Below are 21,728 nucleotides of genomic sequence, written 5' to 3'. Positions count from 1 at the left end.
GCCAATTATAGCGGTCGACAGGGGCCAACATGGGCAAGATTAGACATTATTAGCAAATTAGGAGAGCGGCCAAAACCATAATTAAGGTTAGGACACAAAATGTTTGAGCCTGTTAACAAAAACAAAATGTTTGAGTTATAATAATAATAATAATAATAATAATAATAATAATAATATTATTATTACTTTTATTACATCAACTACTACTGCTAATGCTACTTCTACTTTTCTGGCCTCAATGAAATTCTGCTCTTCCTTATCTTGGTCAATTTTAAATAAGACATTTAAAATAGACTTTTATATTGAGATCAAACTTAATTAAATAAAACAGTTTGGTTAAATATTGTTTCCACATTGTTTATTTTAGATTTCATATATTTACTGCTAACTTTGAAAAAACACTGCTATTTAGCCTTTTGGCATTTAGTTCAGAGTGGGGTGGGAGTAAGTTATTGTTTTGGGGAAGTTGTATAGGAAAGAAAAGCTACCTGTATCAAAATATCTTCTAAAATGTCAACAAGACTATCATTCTCTTTGCATGGAACCTATTTTTGTACAAATGACAGAGTTGTTCATTTGCATGATCTCAATCAAACACTGTTGAACCTGTAAAAGCTCAGCTAACATTAGACGGAAAAAAAAAACAGTAACAGGGAAGAGGGGTGAAATTGTATCTCAATTTAAGCCATGGTCTGTTTTCCATTACTCACTTTTATTTGTGTGCTGTTCTGTATTTTAAGAGCTTGCACATTTTTTTAAATAGTTTAACTAAATCTGGTTTGTTTGTGTTAATGATTGAGCTAAAGTGAACCTGTATATCCAGTGCAGTTTCTTAAATGTCTTTAAGATTACCTTTGCATCACATTTTTATTCTTACACTGAAAAAAGTCCTTTTTGTGAATCTCCATCGTGATTAGATGAAACACAGCCACAACTGGCTGTGGTTTATTAAAGACATAGTAATACTACTTTGCTTGGATACTGTAACACTCTACCACATAAAATGTTCTTGTGTGAAATACAGCATATAAGTATTACTCTGTTTTCTCACAAATTATTGACACATATGCTATAACTTTGTGTAATCTGCTTGACCTGGATCACTACTCTAAAAAGCTGATTTGGTTTAAAATTTTATAGTAATCCTGATTGCAGGGGCCCCCATGGAATAAAAAAAGAAAGTACAAACAAGTCTACTCAGTCTTGAAAGAAAATGCCTGTCATATGTATTGGTATCTTATTCTGGGAAATGCTTCTGCTTTATCTATGCAAAACCAGCTCCACATTTGCATGACAGCCTGTGTATTTGCAATAGGTCCGTTTTTAGAGGTAAATGCGACCAGTGCTGGAATGCTCATCACATTAATCCTTCTTTTCTCTGTGTAAAGATGACTTCTAGCACTATGGGCTTTGTCTGAAATAAAAAATCAGTAGATTGCTGCTTTATATAAATTTACATAAACTTATATGGGCCGCTTTTTGTGCCAACTTGTTTGTTGTAACCAATCTGTTATGACTTTATTTAAGTGACTTTATGTAACCTACCAGTATACAATTTCATAAAGATCACTAATGTTCACACTTCAATGCAATTCAGTTTTATAATTTAAGCTCAGATAAATTCTGAATTAAAATGAATAATTCTGAACACTAAACCTATGGAGGAAGGTTATACTATAACTGGGATAATCTTGCAAAGACTCTGCCTCCTAACAGAGTTCTCCCAATTTTAGGTTTTTATTAAAAGCCACTATTTTGACCTTGATATAGATGTGACATGTCATAAAAGGTGAAGGGTTTACTCAGGTATTCAGGATTAAGGTTGTGTGTTGCATTATTATAGCTTTCCAAGCAGTATTTTGTGATTAATGAAAAGTTAATTAATGAATCAGTTTATATTAGTTTAGATACTTTAGTATTATTTATTATTTTTAAGTATTAGATATTTGCTGACACATTCTGGACTAACTTCCTGGCTTGTTATGAGGTTATATCCAGTCAGTAAGGTGAATATATACAAATTAAAAAAGTTACAGGTGATAGAATAAAAACTTTTATTAATTTGATTTATTTTAAATAATTTGCTAATTAAGATTGTATAAGTAGATAAATAAGTAGATATGAATACTTGTAGGACAGTAATACTTGTTACACTTTAGCACAATATAGCTCAATACAATCCAAACTACATACTGACAATGAACAATCAGTTAACTCACAACATGGCAATTAATGTCTATCTTTCCACATGTGCTAATATTTTGTAAATGTTAATGCATTTGCATAATTCATATATATATATATATATATATATATATATATATATATATATATATATATATATATATATATATATGCGTTTGTGTGTGATAACTGAAAAGAATTGATAGTCATCGAATTGTCATTAAATGTAATTCATATTGATATTTTATTTATAGAAACTGTACTGGTTGTATGGTTGAGCAGTTTGCTGCGTGTGATTTGAACATTACTTCCTACAACCACAGCGAGCACTATTGAGCCTGAAAAAGCCAGCTAACGTTAGACAGAAAAAAAAGCAGTGACGGGGAAAGAGAAGCGAAATCGGATCCGTCAGACGTATCACAGTTTCAGTCCTTTTCTGCTTTCTTTAATGGGAGTCGTTCTTTATTCTAAGAGGATGCACATTTTTAAACGATTTAAATAAATCTGGATGGATTGTGCTTGAGTTTAAGCAAACCCGTAAATCTTTATTTTTCTTTTTTTTTTTTCTTTTTACCGACGGCGACGGGCAAGCCACGGATTATTCTTTTCCCCGCCTCGTTTTTTTTCGCGTGATAGAGCTTTAGTCTAATATTTTATATAAGATTTCATTATACAACGTCGTGTTTGCGTGGAGAGCTTGGCGGAAGATGGGCTGTTTGGGGAACAGCAAGACCGAAGACCAGCGTATTGACGAGAAGGCTCAACGAGAGGCGAATAAAAAGATAGAGAAACAGTTACAGAAGGAAAGGCAGGCTTACAAAGCCACACATCGGCTGCTTTTATTAGGTAAGATGCTCCAGATGTACGCTCGAAGCGACATGGCGTGCATGTGGTAGCTCTATCGATAATGCATTTAGACAGATCTTGAATAATACAAAGGATTGGACAACTGACATGGATTTTCCAATTCTACCATGCTAAGGAAAGTGCAATGAAACGGCGCTGTCCTGCGTTGTGTTGGCAGCAATTTGTTGCATTTAATATTGTTTCCTTTTCAATTGTTTTTCTGCCGAAGGGGCTGGAGAATCCGGAAAGAGTACGATTGTCAAGCAGATGCGGATCTTGCACGTCAACGGCTTTAACGCAGAGTAAGTATTCGTTGTCCATTTTAAATCGTGGCGTGGTGCCAGATTTGGCCTGCTGCTTTGATACGATACGTCGGTAATCGTTTGTTATTGTTTAATGATACGCGTCGTTTCGGCTTTTGCTTAGTTTTTTTATACAGTTCTCCAGCAGTCGGCCAGCATGGCGACAAGCTAGCTGTGTCCGACTGCTTACTAATAGCTGTCAGACAGATAAAGGCCTCGTCGTGGCTTATATCCTGTGTGTGGATAGCTAAATCATTGTCTAACTAGCTCCAGTTTCGGTAATAACAAGGCTCCGGTATTTGGCCAACGAATGTTGTCAGAGCTCATTAGTAACAAAATGCAGATACAATGCATAATTTAGCACAAATTCAGCTGATGCAGATGGCGGCTATTAATTATATTTTTTTCTTTCCAAGTGGATCGTTCGTGTGTGTGTGTGTGTGTGTGTGTGTGTATGGAGAAATTCCAAGGTTCATTTTCGAACTAGCTCCAGTTTCTGTAATAAAACATTTTCGATAGGTGGTTAAAGGGTATGGTGTGCACTCATTACTAAGATAAAATACAACTTATTACCCCAAAGTCAGCTGAGGCACATGCCAGCTCAAAATATTTTTAAATTTTCTGAACTCTTTTACAATGTAGACCAGTCCTCTGCATTATGATAATTCTCATATATTTTATATATAATATAATTGATTATTACTAGTAATATTGTGGGCCTAGCCCTATTCTAATAATTTGTATTGTGTATAGTGTGTTCAATGTACTTAAAACTTTTAAACATTCACCAAAGTATTTTGAGTTTCATTGGCAATACTTTTAGATTTTTTTCAATTTATGTTTGTTCACTTTTTTTAATATATATTTTTTTCTCAGAGAAAAGAAGCAGAAAATATTGGATATCCGAAAAAATGTGAAGGATGCTATTGTAGTAAGTTTCTATTGTTGTTGTTTTTTTTTTTTTTTTTTTTTTTTTTTTTTTTTTAAACATTGAGTTCAAGTAATCTCATTTGTTTATCAATGAAATTATTTCCACATTTATCCTGTGTGTGTGTGTGTGTGTGTGTGTGTGTGTGTGTGTGTGTGATTTCTTTTCTAGACAATAGTATCGGCCATGAGCACTTTAATACCCCCAGTGCCACTTGCCAACCCAGACAATCAGTTTCGAGCCGACTATATAAAAAGCATAGCTCCACTTTCTGACTTCGACTACACAGAGGTAAGGGGTCTTATCTCAATCAAGTGTTTGGTCTTTAAACATGAGAATGGATGGAGTGTTTATTGTAGCTATACTGTAAGTAGCTGGTTGGGTAGTGGATTGCATACCACATTCATACTATGCATGCTAAATTAAGGAAAATATTCAATATAACAACAAATTACAATGTCTGTGCATTCTATAAAAACCTTTTGGAACTAGAGCTATAGGTGGTATGCATTTTGGCTGACGTCATCATCTTTTGTGTCCACCATATATCAGTACATATACTTGTCTCTTGTTCTATCATATATTTGGATGTGTTTAGACACCAGGGTGCTGTTGGTATCTTTTTTGGTTTTGTGTTGCTCTGTGTATAATGATTTAAGATATATTTTACTCTAGTATTGTATTTGTTTATTTTAAAAGAAAAAAGATACTGTATTGTATCTGCACAATATATCTCATACCTTTTTGTTCACAAGCTCAATGCTTTGTTAGTTGGTAATATGTGGTAATATATGTTTATATGCAAATACACATAGCATCCACTTTAATTGAAACACCTTTACACCTGCAGTCAATCATATGGCATGAAACCAGCAGGCCAAGAGCTTCATTTAATGTAATCAATTATGCACAGATGGGATAAATTTAAGTCCAGTGACAGTGACTCTGAATTTATTCAGGGGGGACCTGCAAAAAAACCAAAAAATTTAATAGTAAAAAAATTCAAGTGAGCATTTGGGTATATATATATATATATATAATTTCAGCAACCATTTTAGTATCTTAGTATATCTTTCTCAAGTGACAATACTATAGAAATTAACCTAGGATATATTTTAGAGTAGTCAATGTGCAGATTGTATAGCAGTAGCTGTAACGTCATTCCACCCTGCAAAGCAGACATGTCCTATTCATCATGTTTGTTTTTGTCTGTTTGACAGGCCATACTTATTTGGGTATCTTGTATTAGAGCAGTTAAATGTTGGTGCTTTGCATGCAAAAAAATGCTTAGGCTATAATAAGTTTGGTAACACCCTGAAACTGAGTTACAGTACAGTGGCCAGGTTCATACAGAGGTTTTCCAAGACGGTTTTCAGAACAGGCTCGTAAGGATCGATTAAAGAAGAGTCCTCGTTCTGTGCCTAAAAGACTTCCATTCCAAAAGACAGATGCATGAGTGTGCCAGCATTGCTTTAAAGGTTGCAGAAGTGGAAGGTCCGCTTGTCAGTTCTCAGTCCATATGCTGCACACTGCAACAATGCGGTTTGCATGGCCGTCATCCCAGAAGGAAGCCTTTTCTGAAGCTGGCTCACAAGAAAGCCTGCAAACAGTTTGCTTAAGACAACTTGTCCAAGAGCATGAATTACTGGACAATGTCCTGTGGTCTGATGATACTAAGTTAAAATTGTTTGGCTCAGATGGTGTCCAGCATGTGTGGCGATGCCCTGGTGAGAAGTACCAAAAACATTGTGTCTTTTCTACAGTCAAGAATGGTGGTGGTAGCATCATGGTCTGGGCCTGCATGAGTGCTGCTGGTACTGTGAAGCTGCGGTTCATTGAGGGAAAACATGGATTTCAACATGTACTGTGACATTCTAAAGTAGAACATGATGCCCTCCCTTCAGAAACTGTTCCGACTGGCAGTTTTCCAAGATGAAAAACGACCCCAAACACACTGTCAAGATGACAACTGCCTTGCTGAAGGTGAAGGTGATGAGGTGACCAAGTATGTCCCCAGACCTGAAGCCTATTGAGCACCTGTGGGGATTCCCTTAAGCAGAAGGTGGAGAAGCGCCATGTGTCTACCATCCAGCAGCTCTGTGATGTCATTATGGAGCAGTAGAAGAGGATTACAGCAACAACCTCGGCAGCTCTGGTGAATTCCATAACCAGGAGGATTAAGGCAGTGCTAGATGATGTTCATACAAAATATTGACACTTTGGACACAGTTTTGACATGTTCACTTAGAATGTGCTTACTTTTGTTGCCAGCAATTTTGACAATATTGGCTGTATGTTGAGGTCATAATATATATATATATATATATATATATATATATATATATATATATATATATATATATATATATAAATACATATTTGCATAAATCAACATTATGTATATATATGCGTGTGTGTGTGTGTGTGTGTGTGTGTGTGTGTGTGTGTGTGTGTATATATATATGTTTTTTAAAAGCATGGTTGTCAACTTCCCATCTGCAATTCTCATTAAAAACAATACAAATGTTGATTTATGCAAATATATATGTGTATGTGTGTGTGTGTGTGTGTGTGTGTGTGTATATATATGTGTGTGTATGTGTATATATATATATATATATATATATATATATATATATATATATATATATATATATATATATATATATATATATATATATATTTTATTATATATATATTTGTAACGCGTTGTATCAGGGTCAAGGGATAGCTCACAACAGTGGTTTACTGATGCTGTTATTTGCTGCTTTTAGATGTAGTTTGTTCTCACCGTTTTAATTGAATCCATCACTATGTCACGAGCGAACCTGATGCATGCGAGTCATGAACAGATCCAGTGTTTTATGTTAAAACATTGAAGAGAAGGAGTGGTATGGTGTGGTGATGTTTTGCTGGTGACACTGGTGGTGATATAGTCAAGATTGTGAGCACACTTAATCAGCATGACTACCACATCATTTTGCAGTGACATGCCATCCCATCTGGTTTGCACTTCCTGTGGGACACATGGCCTAGTATACAAAAAATGGGACAATCATTTGTTTTTCACATGGATTATGTAAAAGCTATTTGTTGAAGCGTGTGAGGGAAGGAGTGCTGCATGAGATGAGATGAGGAGCCTGGTAGACGGGCAATGTTGACTGTAGATCTAGTGTTCAGCGACGGGAACTTATTGCAGCAGATGAAAGACACACAATGCTTTCTTCCCTTCGATATCGGAAGATGTCCAACTGTGTCATCAGCAAAGAACTTGCAGAAACCAGTGGGACCCAGGTATACCCATTTACTGTCTGTAGCAGAAGTCTGACCACAATGGAAGAATTGCTGCCATAAAGTTGTACCTCCAACATGGAAACAAGGTTAAGCTACTCAACTTATTACGGAAACATAGGAACTGGGGTGCAGAAAAATGGTAGCAGGTTCTCTAGACTAGTGTTGTCATGATACCAAAATCTTATATTACAATACCAATACTAAATCGATATAATGGCAAAAAAACAACAGGACAAGAAATTGAATAATTTAACCTTAATATACACCCAGTGTTTGATGTCTGCTAAAAGAGAGTAGAGTCATTTAAATAAAAAATGAATTATGAATTATATTTTTTCTGCATAAGATAAAATTGTTGCAGCTGCTGCTATTAATACCATAGCTTTGTTTAAATAAACATTGGTTCACAATAGAAAGTTTTTTGTTAACAGAACATTGAAAACCAGAACATGTGCATATTTTTTCTTGCTTATTCTTATTCTTCTTGTTTTTCATTTATACAGCTGTGTATTGACAATTATATAGTCAAGTCAAGAAGCTTTTTTTTTGCCATTTCAATCATATATAGCTGACGCACAGAGGTGGGAAGTAATGAAGTACAAATACTTTGTTACTGTACTTAAGTAGATTTTTTCGTATACTTTACTATTTTTTTTTTTTTTTTTTTTACTTTCACTCATTACATTTTTACAGAAAGATCTGTACTTTCTATTTCTTACATATCAAACCAGCTTGTTACTTTAGTTTTAATCTATTTGGTGAAATATTTTTCTTCTCATTGCGTGTCGTTTTTAGCCCATCAACCTGTTTCCTGTAATTGTGCAGCTTTTTTAATCTATTATTTCAGTTTATTAGTTTATCATTTCCTGTCTCTCTCACACACCACAGACGTAGACTAGTTTATTAAGCTCACAACGAGCAGGGCAGAAGGCAACAAGAAGTATGGGGTTAATGTTAATAAGACGGAGGGATTCAGCGACGTAAAAATGACTGAGAACAGAGACATTCCTAAACACCTGATCATGATCATCTTGCATTCAAATTTGTCCATGCCCATGTAGATTACAGTTTACAAGTATTCATTTAAGGTACATTTAGAACAGATGAAAATGTTCAATTAAGTTGCGATTAATTGCGTTACCTCAGGATAATCGTGCGATTAATCACGGTTAAATATTTTAATCTATTGACAGCCCTAATATTATCATGAGGTGAGGTCCAGTTACCAGTGTGACACTAAAACAAATAGTAGTAATGGGTTACTTTTCACTTAAGTACATGTCAGTGCCCAAACATTTTTACTTTAACTTGAGTAAAAAAAGTATAGTCACTACTTTTTAAAGCAGTGTTTTAAAACATGAGTGTCTGTACATCTACTTAAATAAAGTATGTGTGCACTTTTGCCACCTCTGCTGACGCAGTACACTGAAATAAAACGTTTCTTCTTAACCCTGGTGCTACATAAAAAAAACATAGAGCTACACAACAGGACACAGAGCCAAGTTGTCCCAGCCACATAAAGTGCATCATGTGCAACCTAGTGCAAACAGTGCAGACAAAAGACAACACAAGACAGTGTAGAACAGATACACAAAATGCAAAATAGCGGCACCAGTAAACCTACTGTATAATGTGTTATACAGTACAATTTGCTAAAAGAGAACTGTAAACTAGAGTGTACTTTTAAATACGCTGTGTGCACAATAATTAGGCAAGTGATTATTTTGACCATATCATCATTTTATCCATCATTTCCAAGTCCAAACTGTATAAACTTGAATGCTTATTGGATTTAATGCATATCATGTGATGTATTTGTGTAATGAGGGAGGGTGTGGCCTAAGGTGATCAACACCCTATATCAAGGTGTGCATAATTATTAGGCAGATTCTTCTCCTCCGGAAAAATAGTCCAAAAAAGAGATTTAACGGACTCTAAAAAGTCAAAACTTAAAAAAAAAAAAATTTCATAGGGATACATCACTCTTGAAATATCTAAGATATTGGGGCGTGATCACAGAACCATCAAACGTTTTGTAGCAAATAGTCAACAGGGTCGCAAGAAACGTGTCGAGAAGAAAAGACTCAAATTAACCGCCAAAGATTTGAGAAGAATCAAACATGAAGCTACCAGGAACCCATTATCCTCCAGTGCTGCACTATTCCACAACCGCAACCTATCTGGAGTGTCAAGAAGTATGAGGTGTTCAGTTCTCAGAGACATGGCCAAGGTAAGAAAGGCTGAAACCCGACCACCTCTGAACAAGACACACAAGTTGAAATGTCAAGAATGGGCTAAGAAATATCTGAAGACAGATTTTTCAAGCGTTTTATAGACTGATGAGATGAGAGGGCCTCTTGACGGACCATATGGATGGGCCCTTGGTTGGATCAGTAACGGACACATAGCTGCACTTTGACCCAGACGCCAGCACGGTGGATGTGGGGTACTGGTATGGGCAGGTATTATTAAAGATGAGCTAGTTGGACCTTTTCGGGTTGAAAATGGACTCAAAATCAACTCTGAGACCTACTGCCAATTTTTGGAAGACACTTTCTTCAAGCAGTGGTACAGGAAAAAGTCTGCATCATTCAAGAAGACTTTGATTTTTATTCCAGACAACGCTCCATCATATGCATCAAAGTGTGGCCAGTAAAGGCCTTAAAGATGAAAAACTAATGACCTGGCCCCCTTCTTCACCTGACTTAAACACTGTTGAGAACTTTTGGGCCCTTCTTAAGCAGGAAATTTACAGTGAAAGTAAACAGTACACCTCTCTGAACAGTGTCTGGGAGGCTGTGGTTGCGGCTGCACAAAAAGTTGATTCTGAGCAGTTCAAGAAACTGACTGACTCTGCGAATGGAAGGCTTGTGACTGGTATCGAAAAGAAGGGTGGTTTTATTGGTCACTGGGGTTTTCTTTTTGAAATTTCAGAAATGTTTATTTGTAAATTTTGAGTTTGTTTATTATTCTCACTTTAACGGGTAAAAAAAAACAAGATGGGAAATTCTTTGTTTTTCATTTAGTTGCATAATAATTCTGCACAATTAATAGTTGCCTAATAATGGTAGATATTTTCTTAAGAAAGCCAAAACTTCACTTTTACTACTTAAATGTTGAGGGTTTGTTAACATTTTGGATTGACCAAAACACTGTAGTTGTACAATAACAAAATGAATCTTTAAAAATACAACTTGCCTAATAATTGTGCACACTGTATAAACACAAAATGTAAAACAAAGTTGTGCAAAGCAACAACAGCAGCAATTCAGTAGATGTGCTAAACAGCATGTTATAATATAGTTATAATAAAATAATATAAAATAGGTGGTGCTGAAGACATGGATGTATGTGTAGTATTAATTATTACAAATAATAATTATAGCAGATTAAGAATTATGAATACTGGTATCATATTTGCTATTCTGTCGCACTTTAAAATCAAGTTGGCATGTCTGTCGGCAAAATGCTATGCCAAGTTGGACATGTTGGCTCCCTTCGCTTACTTTGTTTTGTAACATTTCTTACAGAGGATTTTTTTTTATGTAGGTTGGCTTGCTGTGACTGTCAACAATGTAAGCGAAATAATGCCATATTTAATGGCATTATTTACTTTATATACTAGCTGGAGTGCACCGAAAAGGGAAAAAACTATTCGGCACGCACACAATGTGCTGTACCTACAGTTGCACTGCCCACACACTGCCCCTGTTGTTGCACAATGGTCAATCTCTCTTAAAGTATCAGTACTAATAAAACGAGTAATCGTATAATTTTAAAAAGCAGGGTATTGGGATACCTTGCTAGTACCAGTATATCGCAATATTACCCTAGACTGATGAGTCATCATCTGAAATTTTGGCGGTAGCGCAAAAAAAACTAAAGTTTGTTTGTCGAAGAGCTGGAGACAGGCAACAGTGAAGCATGGCGAAGGTTTGGTGCAAGTTTCTGTAAATCGAGTTGGAGGTTTAGTTAGGATTATTCCTTCAAAAACTGTGTGCAATATACCTAAAAGAATTGATGCTGTTTTGCAGGCAAATTGTGATCACACAGAATATTGTTTTAATTAGGATATTTCATTTATTCATTTACATTTAATTTTGTTAATGGATAAAAATAAACTATTAACACTTTAACAGTACACAAAAGTATTGGGACTGGCTTTTCCACCCATTTAGTGGTGCTTGAAAGTTTGAGAAACCGTTAGAATTTTCAATTTTTCTCCAGAAATCATTAGAGGAATATAGAAAAATATATAGGACGGTTTGCCAATACTGAATGAACAATACATTTGTAATATGTCAGTACATCTGTCAAAAAACTGAATCTAAAAAAAAAAATGGGTCATTGCCTTGATACATGATCTAAGTCATTCTAACACATAATGGTTAAAGAGGATTAAAGATTCCATTCTTTCATTCCATACTTTATCAAAATCATGGATGCAGCGATAAGAAAAAAAAATAATCTTCATGCCACAGCCTGAATCTGTTTAAATCCCTTAATGGATTTATTTTTCTTTACCAGGTCAGTATGATTGCTTTTTTTAGCCTGAGGCTTTTCTAGGGGCTATAATATATATGAATGATTGAACAGGAACAGAATTACTTTGGAATGTCAAACATTAATCCACTAGAATTAGGAATGGGCTACAATTCCTTCAAGTCATTGTACAGGACTTATCAACAGTTACCAGAAATGTTTCCTTACATTTATTACTTGTAAGTAAGGGGGTCACACCAAATACAGAAAGCAAAGTTACTGGCAAAATTCTAGTCTATTATTGTATAGTGCACGAAACACTCTGGCTATGTTTGGGGCTTCAGAATGCCCATGCTGACCCCAGTTAATCACCAAAAGTTGCTGCATGAGTATTAGAACTGGATAATAGGTCAGCTGCTAACATAGTGCTACCAGATACCACAGCAGACCTTCAAGCCACGTTCAGATAGAGTGGGTCAGAGCTGTTGCTCATTGCATGTTGTGTAAAAAACAGCTTTTGAGATGCTATTCTTGAAGTAATTGATGGTTAAAAGTCAGTTTACAGATAAATGAAGATTATATATTAAAACAGCTATTTGAATTTAACTATAACCCCTATGTATATGACACCTAGATTATCTTGGTTAAAATGCATTTTGATTGCTTAATTTTAAATACATTATGGTGGTATACAGAGACAAAAATAGCAAATTGTATCAGTGTCCAAATGCTTATGGACCTTAATGTAAACTAATTAACTTAATGAAAAAAATATGTATAACACCTGCTGGTTCTTCATTGTTGCAAGTGTTAATACTCTCAAATCAGCAGGGAGTTTGTTGCTTGTCAGTGGCACACACCCTGTAAAACATATTGAAAGGGACCACACTTTAAAATATATAATTATCTCAGGAGATGATAACCCATACTCCTTTCTTCTGCTTTTACTGGTACACACACACACACACACACACACACACGGCTTAGTATACAAAAGCCATTTTCATTTTCTGATTTTGAGAGTATCTGGCAAGTTGAAGACTCAGTTCTTAGGAGCTTTTTAGAGGGACATGAATAGAATAGAGTTTATTTGTCACATAGACATTACAACAAAATTATTTTCTTCACATATCCAAGCTTGTTTGGAAGCTGGGGTCAGAGTGCAGAGTCAGCCATGATTCAGTGACAATGAACTGTAAATGCAATAAACACTGCTATTCTATTCCTTTCCAAACAGACCCTGAATGAGCCCTCACTTATATTTCCACAGTGGTTAGAACTACGGAGAGTGCAGGAACAATAATAGTTTAATTCTTGCAGGTTGTTTGGATCAAAATAATGGTAAATATAATGGGTCCAGAGGTTAGGGTATGGCTACTGACTGACAAACAGAATGACGAGACACAAGACAACACTTCAACGGTAACAAGGAAACTAGACTCACAGAGGCAGGAGAACATGGACTGTTGTGGTAAAAAAAAAAAAAAAGGAACGTAAGAAAAAAATACTCTAGGTATACTTTAGCTAACCTAACTAACAAAATACTCTAGGTATACTCTAGCTAACCTAACTAAACAAAACAATAACAAAAAAATTCAAGAGGTGGTACTTAACCATTTAACCTACAGTAGGGTGTCTAGAAAAATAGTCTTAACTGTTCTCAAACAAAGTGCTGTAATATATAACAAAATGGCTAACAAGGCAAGGCACCAAAACAGCAAGGGCAACAAAAGGGCAACAAAAATACATCTGGCAGACTTGGGTGGAATCTTGCTGTTGATTGGTCCCTTTCCTATCCACCATTAATTATGATTGACAGGGGCCTCCACCTATAGTAGGGCAACGGAGCACCAGAGACAGTGGAGCAAAAAGCACTGACGTGTAATACCAATCAAATTTCAGAAGGCATTTTGAAAATTGGTTATAATCAATGGACAGGTTTGAAAAGAAAAGAAAAGAAAAAACTTTCGATGACCTGCAAATCTATGCAAAAAGTCATGATGAGTAGCAAGAGAGAGTACTACGTATATATAATGATGTTTTATTTAATTATATTATTCTTATTCTTAATGTAACTCTGTGCTTGGACACAATAAAGCAAACAAATAATTTTTTTGTATATGTAAGCACTGATTAAGTTCTCTGTAATATGATTATAGAAGCATACCATGTTTTTGTAGTATAAAAAAGTTAAATATAACAATGTTACACATGTCTATATGAATGTATTACCTTTTTTGTTAAAGAGCAGTTATATATAGTTAGCAGTTAGGTAAACTAGCTACAACGAAGTCAGTCTCTCTCTCTCTCTCTCTCTCTCTCTCTCTCTCTCTCTCTCTCTCTCTTCTCTCTCTTTCTCTCTCTCTTTCTCTCGCTCACTCTCTAAACGCTAATTTTTTTGTATATGTAAGCATTGATTAAGCTTTCTGTAATATGATTATAGAAGCATACCATGTTTTTGTAGTATAAAAAATATACAGGTAGTCGGCGACCACGATTGGTTCCAACAGACCGGTGTAACACGATTTGGTTGTAAGTAGAGTAGGCTATATGTACAGTACTGTGAAATGATGTTAAAAAATCTTTAAGTAGTATTTTATCATAATCTTCTTTCATTATTGTTATACTGTATATATAATCACTTTGTTCTTTTTTTTGCCATTTGTATCATCTATATACTATTTTGTTTCTTACTGTCATACGCAATTGTCGTTGTAAAGTCGAATGGTTGTAAGTTGCATAGGTCGTAAGTCGACGACTGCCTGTAAGAATGTTACACATGTCTATATGAATGTATTACCTTTTTTTGTTAAAGAGCAGTTATATAGTTAGCAGTTAGGTAAACTAGCTACAACTAAGTCAGTCTCTTTCTCTCTCTCTCTCTTTCTCTCGCTCGCTCGCTCTCTGATTTCTTTTTTCTTTTTCTCTTTTTTTTTTTTCTTTGTCTATCTTACACTTTCTCTGTTCAAGGCAGTATAATGCACACTGGTTTCATTCATTGTGTATCACGAGCCTCATTGAGTCTAAGCCCTCAAGAGTTTCTTCTTATCACTTTCTCTGTCTTTCTAGCTCTATGATTTGGTAGGTCAATTTGTTTTGCAAAAATGTACTATTCCTCTTTTTCCATTCATAATTTATTCGTTTAAAAGTTTCTAAAGGTAATTTGTATATTACATTTATTCATTATAACGCTGTTGCTATTGATTATTTAAGCAATCAGGTGTTCTACCTATTCTCCTCTCATAGAACGTGGCTATGCTACCTACGCTAGACAGATCGCAGAAACCCGAATAAAGGTGTGATTTTCTTGGTCTTTACTCTTTACTTTTTAGTAAAACTAAATAATACAATATATTAAAATATAAATTGAAAAAAATATATGAAATATATTGCGGATGGTTTTGGCACGGGACGACTGTATCTTTAAGATTCCTGAGAATAAAGAAGAACTATTTCTGAAATTAGTCTCAAAAAGAACTCGGCGCTTCTTTGGTCAACGATTTTCAGTTTTACTTTAAGAAACAGTTTCTCTTCACTTCTAAAGGTTTTTACAACAAGTCCAACTGTATTTCTTGGAGCTTGACTCTCTGTTAAAAACACATCACCAATTTTCACATTTGGTTGCTCATCAGGCCACTTTTTGCGCTTCTGTTGTGTTGAGAGATACTCCCTTCTCCATCTTCTCCAACTGTATAGGTGAGACACTGTACTCGTTGCATTTATGATTGCCATAACTTTAGCCATTAGGGTTGCCAAAACCTCATGAGGCGTGTGGGTTTTTAAATCAGCATAGCATCCAGAATTTGTCTAGCAACTCCAATGAGTCTCTCCCATGATCCCACCATATGCGAAGCGTGGGGTGGATTGAATGTCCATGTGCATCCTGTATTGCTAAAATAACCATTTCACTAAGACGTTCACATTGATTTTTAACTCTTTGCAGGCACCTATAATGTTGGTACCTTTATCTGATCTGAGCATTTTTGCTGGACCACGGATAGAGAAAAATCGCCACAATGCATTGATTAAATTTATGTCTACGGCAAGTTTCATCAGCTTAATATGCACTGCTCTGACAGGCACACAAAAGTTCCTGGCCATAATTTTTAATCTGCACTGCCACCTCTTGTAGGGTGTGTGACTACACTCCATGGGCCAAAAACATTAATGCCCACGTTAGTAAAGAGTGGTTCAGTTGACTTTCTATCTGCAGGCAAATTTGCCATCCTTTGAGTCTGCAATTTTACTCTCAGTTTGTGGCAGATAACGCAATTTTTGAATGATGCTGGAAACTAGACGTTTGCTCCCTATTATTCAAAATCCAGAAGCTCTGATGGCTCCGTCTGTAAATTGGTGCCCCTGGGGTGCTACTTGGTTATGATAGTCTCTCACCAGAAGAGTGTCAATATGATGCTTTTCACTTTGAGACAGGTCTGGTGAAAATTTGTGACCTCCAAGTCTTAGTAAATTGTCAATTGCTGGATTGAGTTTTTTGAGGTGCTCAATTTAGGAAGGACAATTCCCTTTTTAAGGCACACAAACTCTTCCATCAATGTTTCATGATGCACACATTGTGTGACTGTGTTTTTGGCTTGGTTTTTGGCAACCCACTGGTTTTGTTGCAGCGATGCCAACAATTCCAATGGATGTCATCTTTTTTTTTACCACAACAGGATCTTGTAATATGGATTAGTTGAGCTATTGCTTTACAGAGAGTTTTCCAGCTAGAGAACCTCTCAAATCTGTGAGATCTTAGCTGTGATGGAGAAATGTTTGTTGCCTGAACTGAAAGGTCCGGTTGAAATTCAGCATCAGTTTCCACCAACTCGGATGCCTCAGTCAATTCTTGAGCATCGCTTTGAAGTAGAAAATGTGGTCCAGCAAACCATGATGTATCCTGTAACCGCTCTGCTGTTGTTGGTAGTTACATAACCCCATTGGTCAGGATGTGTTGATTTTCTTGTACGAGCTACTTTAGAACCTCTTTTGGATATTATGGATATATCTTAAGACTATTTTCTCATCAATCTCATCCCTAATAATTTCAAACATTTCTTCTGCTAGTACAGCTGCACACATCTCCAGTCGATGCACGATGTAAGCTAAATAAGGGGCTAACTTTGCTTTCCCCATGAGAAAACCAAGTTGGCATTGGTTATTAATGCCCACTACCTTAAGGTAAGCCACTGCTGCTATTGCAATTGTGGTTGCATCTGAGAAGAAGCACAGTTCTTTGTGTGGCAGAGTGGAACATGTATGTACGGTTTGTTAATCGACACTCTCCATTCATTCCACTCTGTTTGGCTTTCTGTTGAAACAGGGGTGTCCCAGTCACTTTGTCCTGTCGAAAGTTTCCTCAGCAAGGCTTCTCCCCTCACTACAAAAAGAGCCAGAAACCCAAGTGGGTCATATAGGCTATTCACTGTGGCTAGGACACCCCTTCTTATAAATGCCTTCTCTTATTGATTCACTTGGAAGTTAAAGCTATCAGTCTCCAGGTTCCAAGAAAGACCCAGGTTGTGTTGAACAGGCAATTACTCAACTTCTAGTTCCAAGACCTTCAAGTCTTTGGCATGATCTTCCTTGGGGAATGCTTACATTATAGTTTTGTTGTTGGATGCGATTTTGTGTAATCGAAGATTTAACTCTGAAAGCAGTTTTTGTGTGTTTCTCAATGGCTTCCTTCGGAGTGGAGACTAAAGTTAATCCATCATCTACATAAAAGTTTTGCACTACGAAGTGCTTTACGTCAGAACCACAATCTTTTTATCCCTGTGGAGCTGCATGTCACATGCAGTAAATTGCCACTGCCGGTGAAGGACTATTTACAAATACATGAACTTTTATTCTTTACTCAGTTATCCTTTTTTTCTAGGTTGTTCTCCTCATACCATATAAATCACAAATAATCTCTGTGGTCTTCTCATACTACAAAACAGTAAAATATCTGCTGTACATCCGCTGTTGCTGAAATGTTCTCTTTTCTGAACCTAATGAGAATGCAAAGACCTAACATGAAAAGGTACCAGCTCTCTCTTCCTTGATATATGGGAGGGGCATACTCTGCATGGTAATTGTCAAAACATTTTTGCATGAATTCTATGAACTGATGTTTCATCCCAGGTTTTAGCTAGAGTTCTGCAAAGTGGTGTGACACGTTTCATAGCCTGATCTCTGTTATTTGCCAGTCGAGACCTTGGAGAGTGAAAGGGTAATGGTGTGACCCAGCTGTTTGCAGAATACTGGAAGACATCATGGTCCATAATTTCTGGAAAAGATGTATCCTCCACAGACAACCCAGGCTTGTCGTCATCTGGTGTTTTTAGAAACACTGCACAGCCTAGTTATCACAAGTTATCAGTAGTTTTTCCATCATAATCTGGTAACATGTAATGCTGCTCTAATATTCTGTAAACACTTTCTTGCACTTAAATCTGCTTTGAGCAAGGAGTGAGATATGATGTGCGCCTGTTACTGAGAATGTGCGTTTGATAGACATTCACACTTGAGGATCGATGCGCTGTTCCCAGACATACTTCCCCAACTACAACCCATCCAATATCTAGTCACTGAGCATATGGAGCATCATTGGGTCAGTTTTTTGCTCTCTAACTTTGTGCACTCTCAGAATATCTCGTTCTAGAAGTAAGAGAATAGGAGCATTGTGATCAAAAGAATGGATTTGATTTCCAACTGGCTTTAGATGAGGATAATGCTGAGCAGTGTCTGGAATCTCTGTTCTATCATCTGGCAGCATATCACACTCTATAAACATTGGCAGTTTTGTACGTCCAGCTATAGATTTTGCCACAAAGTTGATGGCTCTCTGGTTCAAGGTCTGTTTTGCACCAGCACAGGTGTTAATAGTGTATCGCTCAAAACTAGCTTTGTTCTCAAAAAGAGGAAAAAACTCTGTCTTGGCTAAAGACCTATTACTTTGTTTGTCCAAGACAGCATACAACCTAACTGCTTTCTCTTGTTTGCCAACAGGATACACTAACTAGACAAAATTTTTAACATGACTAGACTCACTACATCTCTATGCAAGTAACTGAGGTGCACAAGCTATCTGTCTGCACCCCGCATTGCTCTTTCTCCTTGGTAGGATTTGCTGGAATTGAGACTGCTGAATCTGCGTGCAAAGCTAACCCGTCAGTTGCTAAAACATTCAGAGCATTCGTTTTTGTTCTGAGATTGTTTGACTGCAAGTCCAACGTTTAAGATGACACCTCTGTTGGATGTACAGTTACAGCACACTTTCCACTTAGTTTATGTTCGGTTCTGCTTGATACTTGACGTGGTGAATGAGAAACTGGGGCAATTCCTTATTTTAGTGTGACTTCTCACGAACTGTGAGAAAAAGGCAAAATGTGATAGGCAAAACCCAATAATCTTCCTTGTATTTGGACCCCTGGACTATCCACATGTCTTTGAGGCAATTTCTTCAGCCTTTTCTCAGCCTTTGCAAACTAAAGTTCAAGAAGAATATCTCCTATATCTCTCAATTTCTGTTAGTCTTTGTTCGACAATTTTTGAACGTTCTCAATTTTTCTTAGAAGTGCATCACTTTAGGTGTTTCATAGCATTCCTAATTTTAAGCATTGCCAAGCCATTCTGACTGCTGCTGCTGCTGCCTTAAGAACATGAATGGTTCTTATTCTTTTCACCTGTTCGGATAAGTCTTTCCTTAACCATTTTATGATTAAATCTAACTCCTTTCTGCCTGTTAGATTCAGTTTTCTAGTTGAATTAATGAAAGAGGATTTCCATGCCCGGAACTGACCATTTCATGTCTGAACAGATATTTAAAAAGATTTGATGTGACTTGTGTTTCTGGAACATATTGTGAGGAAAAAGGGAATGGTATTCGTTGAGCATCCTCATTTTCTGATTCTTTCATTACATTAACCTTTGTTCTATTTGCGAAGCAGTGATTTTTTTTTACATCTACATTAGGTGGTGCCAGCAGGGAATAATCAACTTTATCTGTCTGAAGGTAATGGTGGCTTAACATTGGTATCTAATGGCTAATCATTAAATGGCAACAACTCTTGAATGCTGTCAGACATACTCACAGGTATGCTGAGTGACATTGATTGGCGACATGTCAGAAACTTCTTTTAACTGAAGTTCACCACTTTCAAGGTCTTTATCTGCTTCTTCATACACTGCTGTTTGGGCTGAAGCGACTGCTGCTGCACATTCAGCTTGTAAGATGTGCAAACTAGCATCCAAATCTGCTTTTTGTTTTATCATACTTGCCTCTTTCTCTGCATTGGCAATTTAAGTGCATGCTGCAACTGCTTTCGCTCTGTCTCTCACTGCTGCTGAGCTTGTGCTTGACCTTTTTAAAGATAATGACCTAGCCGATTGAGATTGTGTTTCCATCTGTTGGAGATGATCTGTGGATCCCGTCATAGGCTCCCTTTCTTCAGTTGGTTGACAGCTTGCTCCTTGTTGTTGCTCCATTGTAAGTTGTACCTTCTCTTTAGGAGGAACTCTCTTTTAGAAGACTTCAGCATCATTAGCTGTTAATGCAGTATTCTTGTTTAGCCTATCCTGCTGCGCTGACTTTTAATTTTTCTGCCCTCATAGAATGTGGCTATGCTACACTAGACAAATAGCAAACACTCGAATAATGTCCCAAGGTGTGATTTTCTTGGTCTTTTACTTTTTTGTTAAACTGAAAAATAAAAAATATACAATATATATAAACAAAATATATATATGAAAACATGAAAAATATGACATAAATTCAGTAAGGCTGCTTCGCTAGTAATAACACTCCTTTAAACTTGCTTAAAATTTGTAAACTTGTTTACAGTCAAATGAAGAAATAATTCACTATAATACGCAAAAATCCAAATGAGATTTCTAAGGACAGGACACTCCCAAATATTCCAACGATTAAATGAGTAATCGTATAAGAAGTAAATTTTCTTTATTAAGGAACAATACTAAATATACAAGAGAAATAAAAGACGTATTTTAAATGAACAAGTATCCTTTTTAGATTTTCTTTTAAATTTTATTGCTGAAATTGCATACAAGAATATATGTGAAAGCTAAACCCATTCACTGCATTTTAGATGCCATATAACATTAAAATGCAAATACAAATATATAAATAAAAAAAATTATAAATATAAATATAAAAATACATTTCAAAATACTAAAAAAAAACCAGTAAACACACTGTACATGTTTTTTTTGTTTTGTTTTAAATTTTAAATGATCCCAAACTTCAAAACAAACATTTCTATTTCTCGTAAACTTCTCTGGTGCATCCACTAGTAACCATTTTGTTGGCCTGAAGTTTGAAGCTGTTGGTGTATGAATGACGCCTCCTCTGCTTCATCTGTTTTTTTCTGTCTTTTCCAGAGATAATTGTTAGACAGAGGTCTTTTCAGGAATAGCTTAATTTGATCCCATGGGATTCTGTTGATTGTAGCTTATTTCATTTTCAATGTGTAAAGCTTTCTCGCACTACAGAGGGGAAAAAGTCGGAATTGCGAGGAAAAAACTTGGATTGTGAGAAAAGTCGGAATTAGGCAAAACTTTTTTTATGTGGCAGTCTTCCATATGACTCTTCTCCTTGCCCCTATCTGTTTTCTGCCACCTTTTAATCTGCAGCGTCTTCTTTGCAGAGCCATTGTCATGGGGAAATGTTTTGTTAGATCTTTCTTGTAATT

General features: G+C 36.1%; 1 protein-coding gene and 1 long non-coding RNA gene across 2 annotated transcripts in view; one reads left to right on the top strand and one right to left on the bottom strand.

Annotated features, from left to right (window-relative positions):
• Nucleotides 1–2,518: 2,518 nt before the first annotated feature.
• The window catches only part of gnal (guanine nucleotide binding protein (G protein), alpha activating activity polypeptide, olfactory type), an 86,913-nt gene continuing 67,703 nt past the window's right edge, over nucleotides 2,519–21,728 (top strand). The window contains exons 1-4 of the mRNA XM_083530014.1: nucleotides 2,519–3,030; nucleotides 3,260–3,332; nucleotides 4,209–4,263; nucleotides 4,432–4,551. Of these exons, the coding sequence (XP_083386140.1) occupies nucleotides 2,892–3,030; nucleotides 3,260–3,332; nucleotides 4,209–4,263; nucleotides 4,432–4,551 (387 nt within the window). The 5' untranslated portion in view covers nucleotides 2,519–2,891. The remainder of the gene's footprint in view (nucleotides 3,031–3,259; nucleotides 3,333–4,208; nucleotides 4,264–4,431; nucleotides 4,552–21,728) is intronic.
• Nucleotides 16,698–20,734, bottom strand: LOC310719900. Its single transcript, XR_014531595.1, has 3 exons — nucleotides 19,704–20,734; nucleotides 19,173–19,654; nucleotides 16,698–19,002 (listed from the first exon to the last, which is right to left on the bottom strand). It is a non-coding gene; the product is annotated as an uncharacterized lncRNA (long non-coding RNA).

Source organism: Silurus aristotelis, assembly GCF_946808225.1.
Source record: "Silurus aristotelis genome assembly, chromosome: 25".
Lineage (NCBI taxonomy): Eukaryota > Metazoa > Chordata > Actinopteri > Siluriformes > Siluridae > Silurus > Silurus aristotelis.
This window is presented reverse-complemented; position numbering and strand designations above follow the sequence as displayed.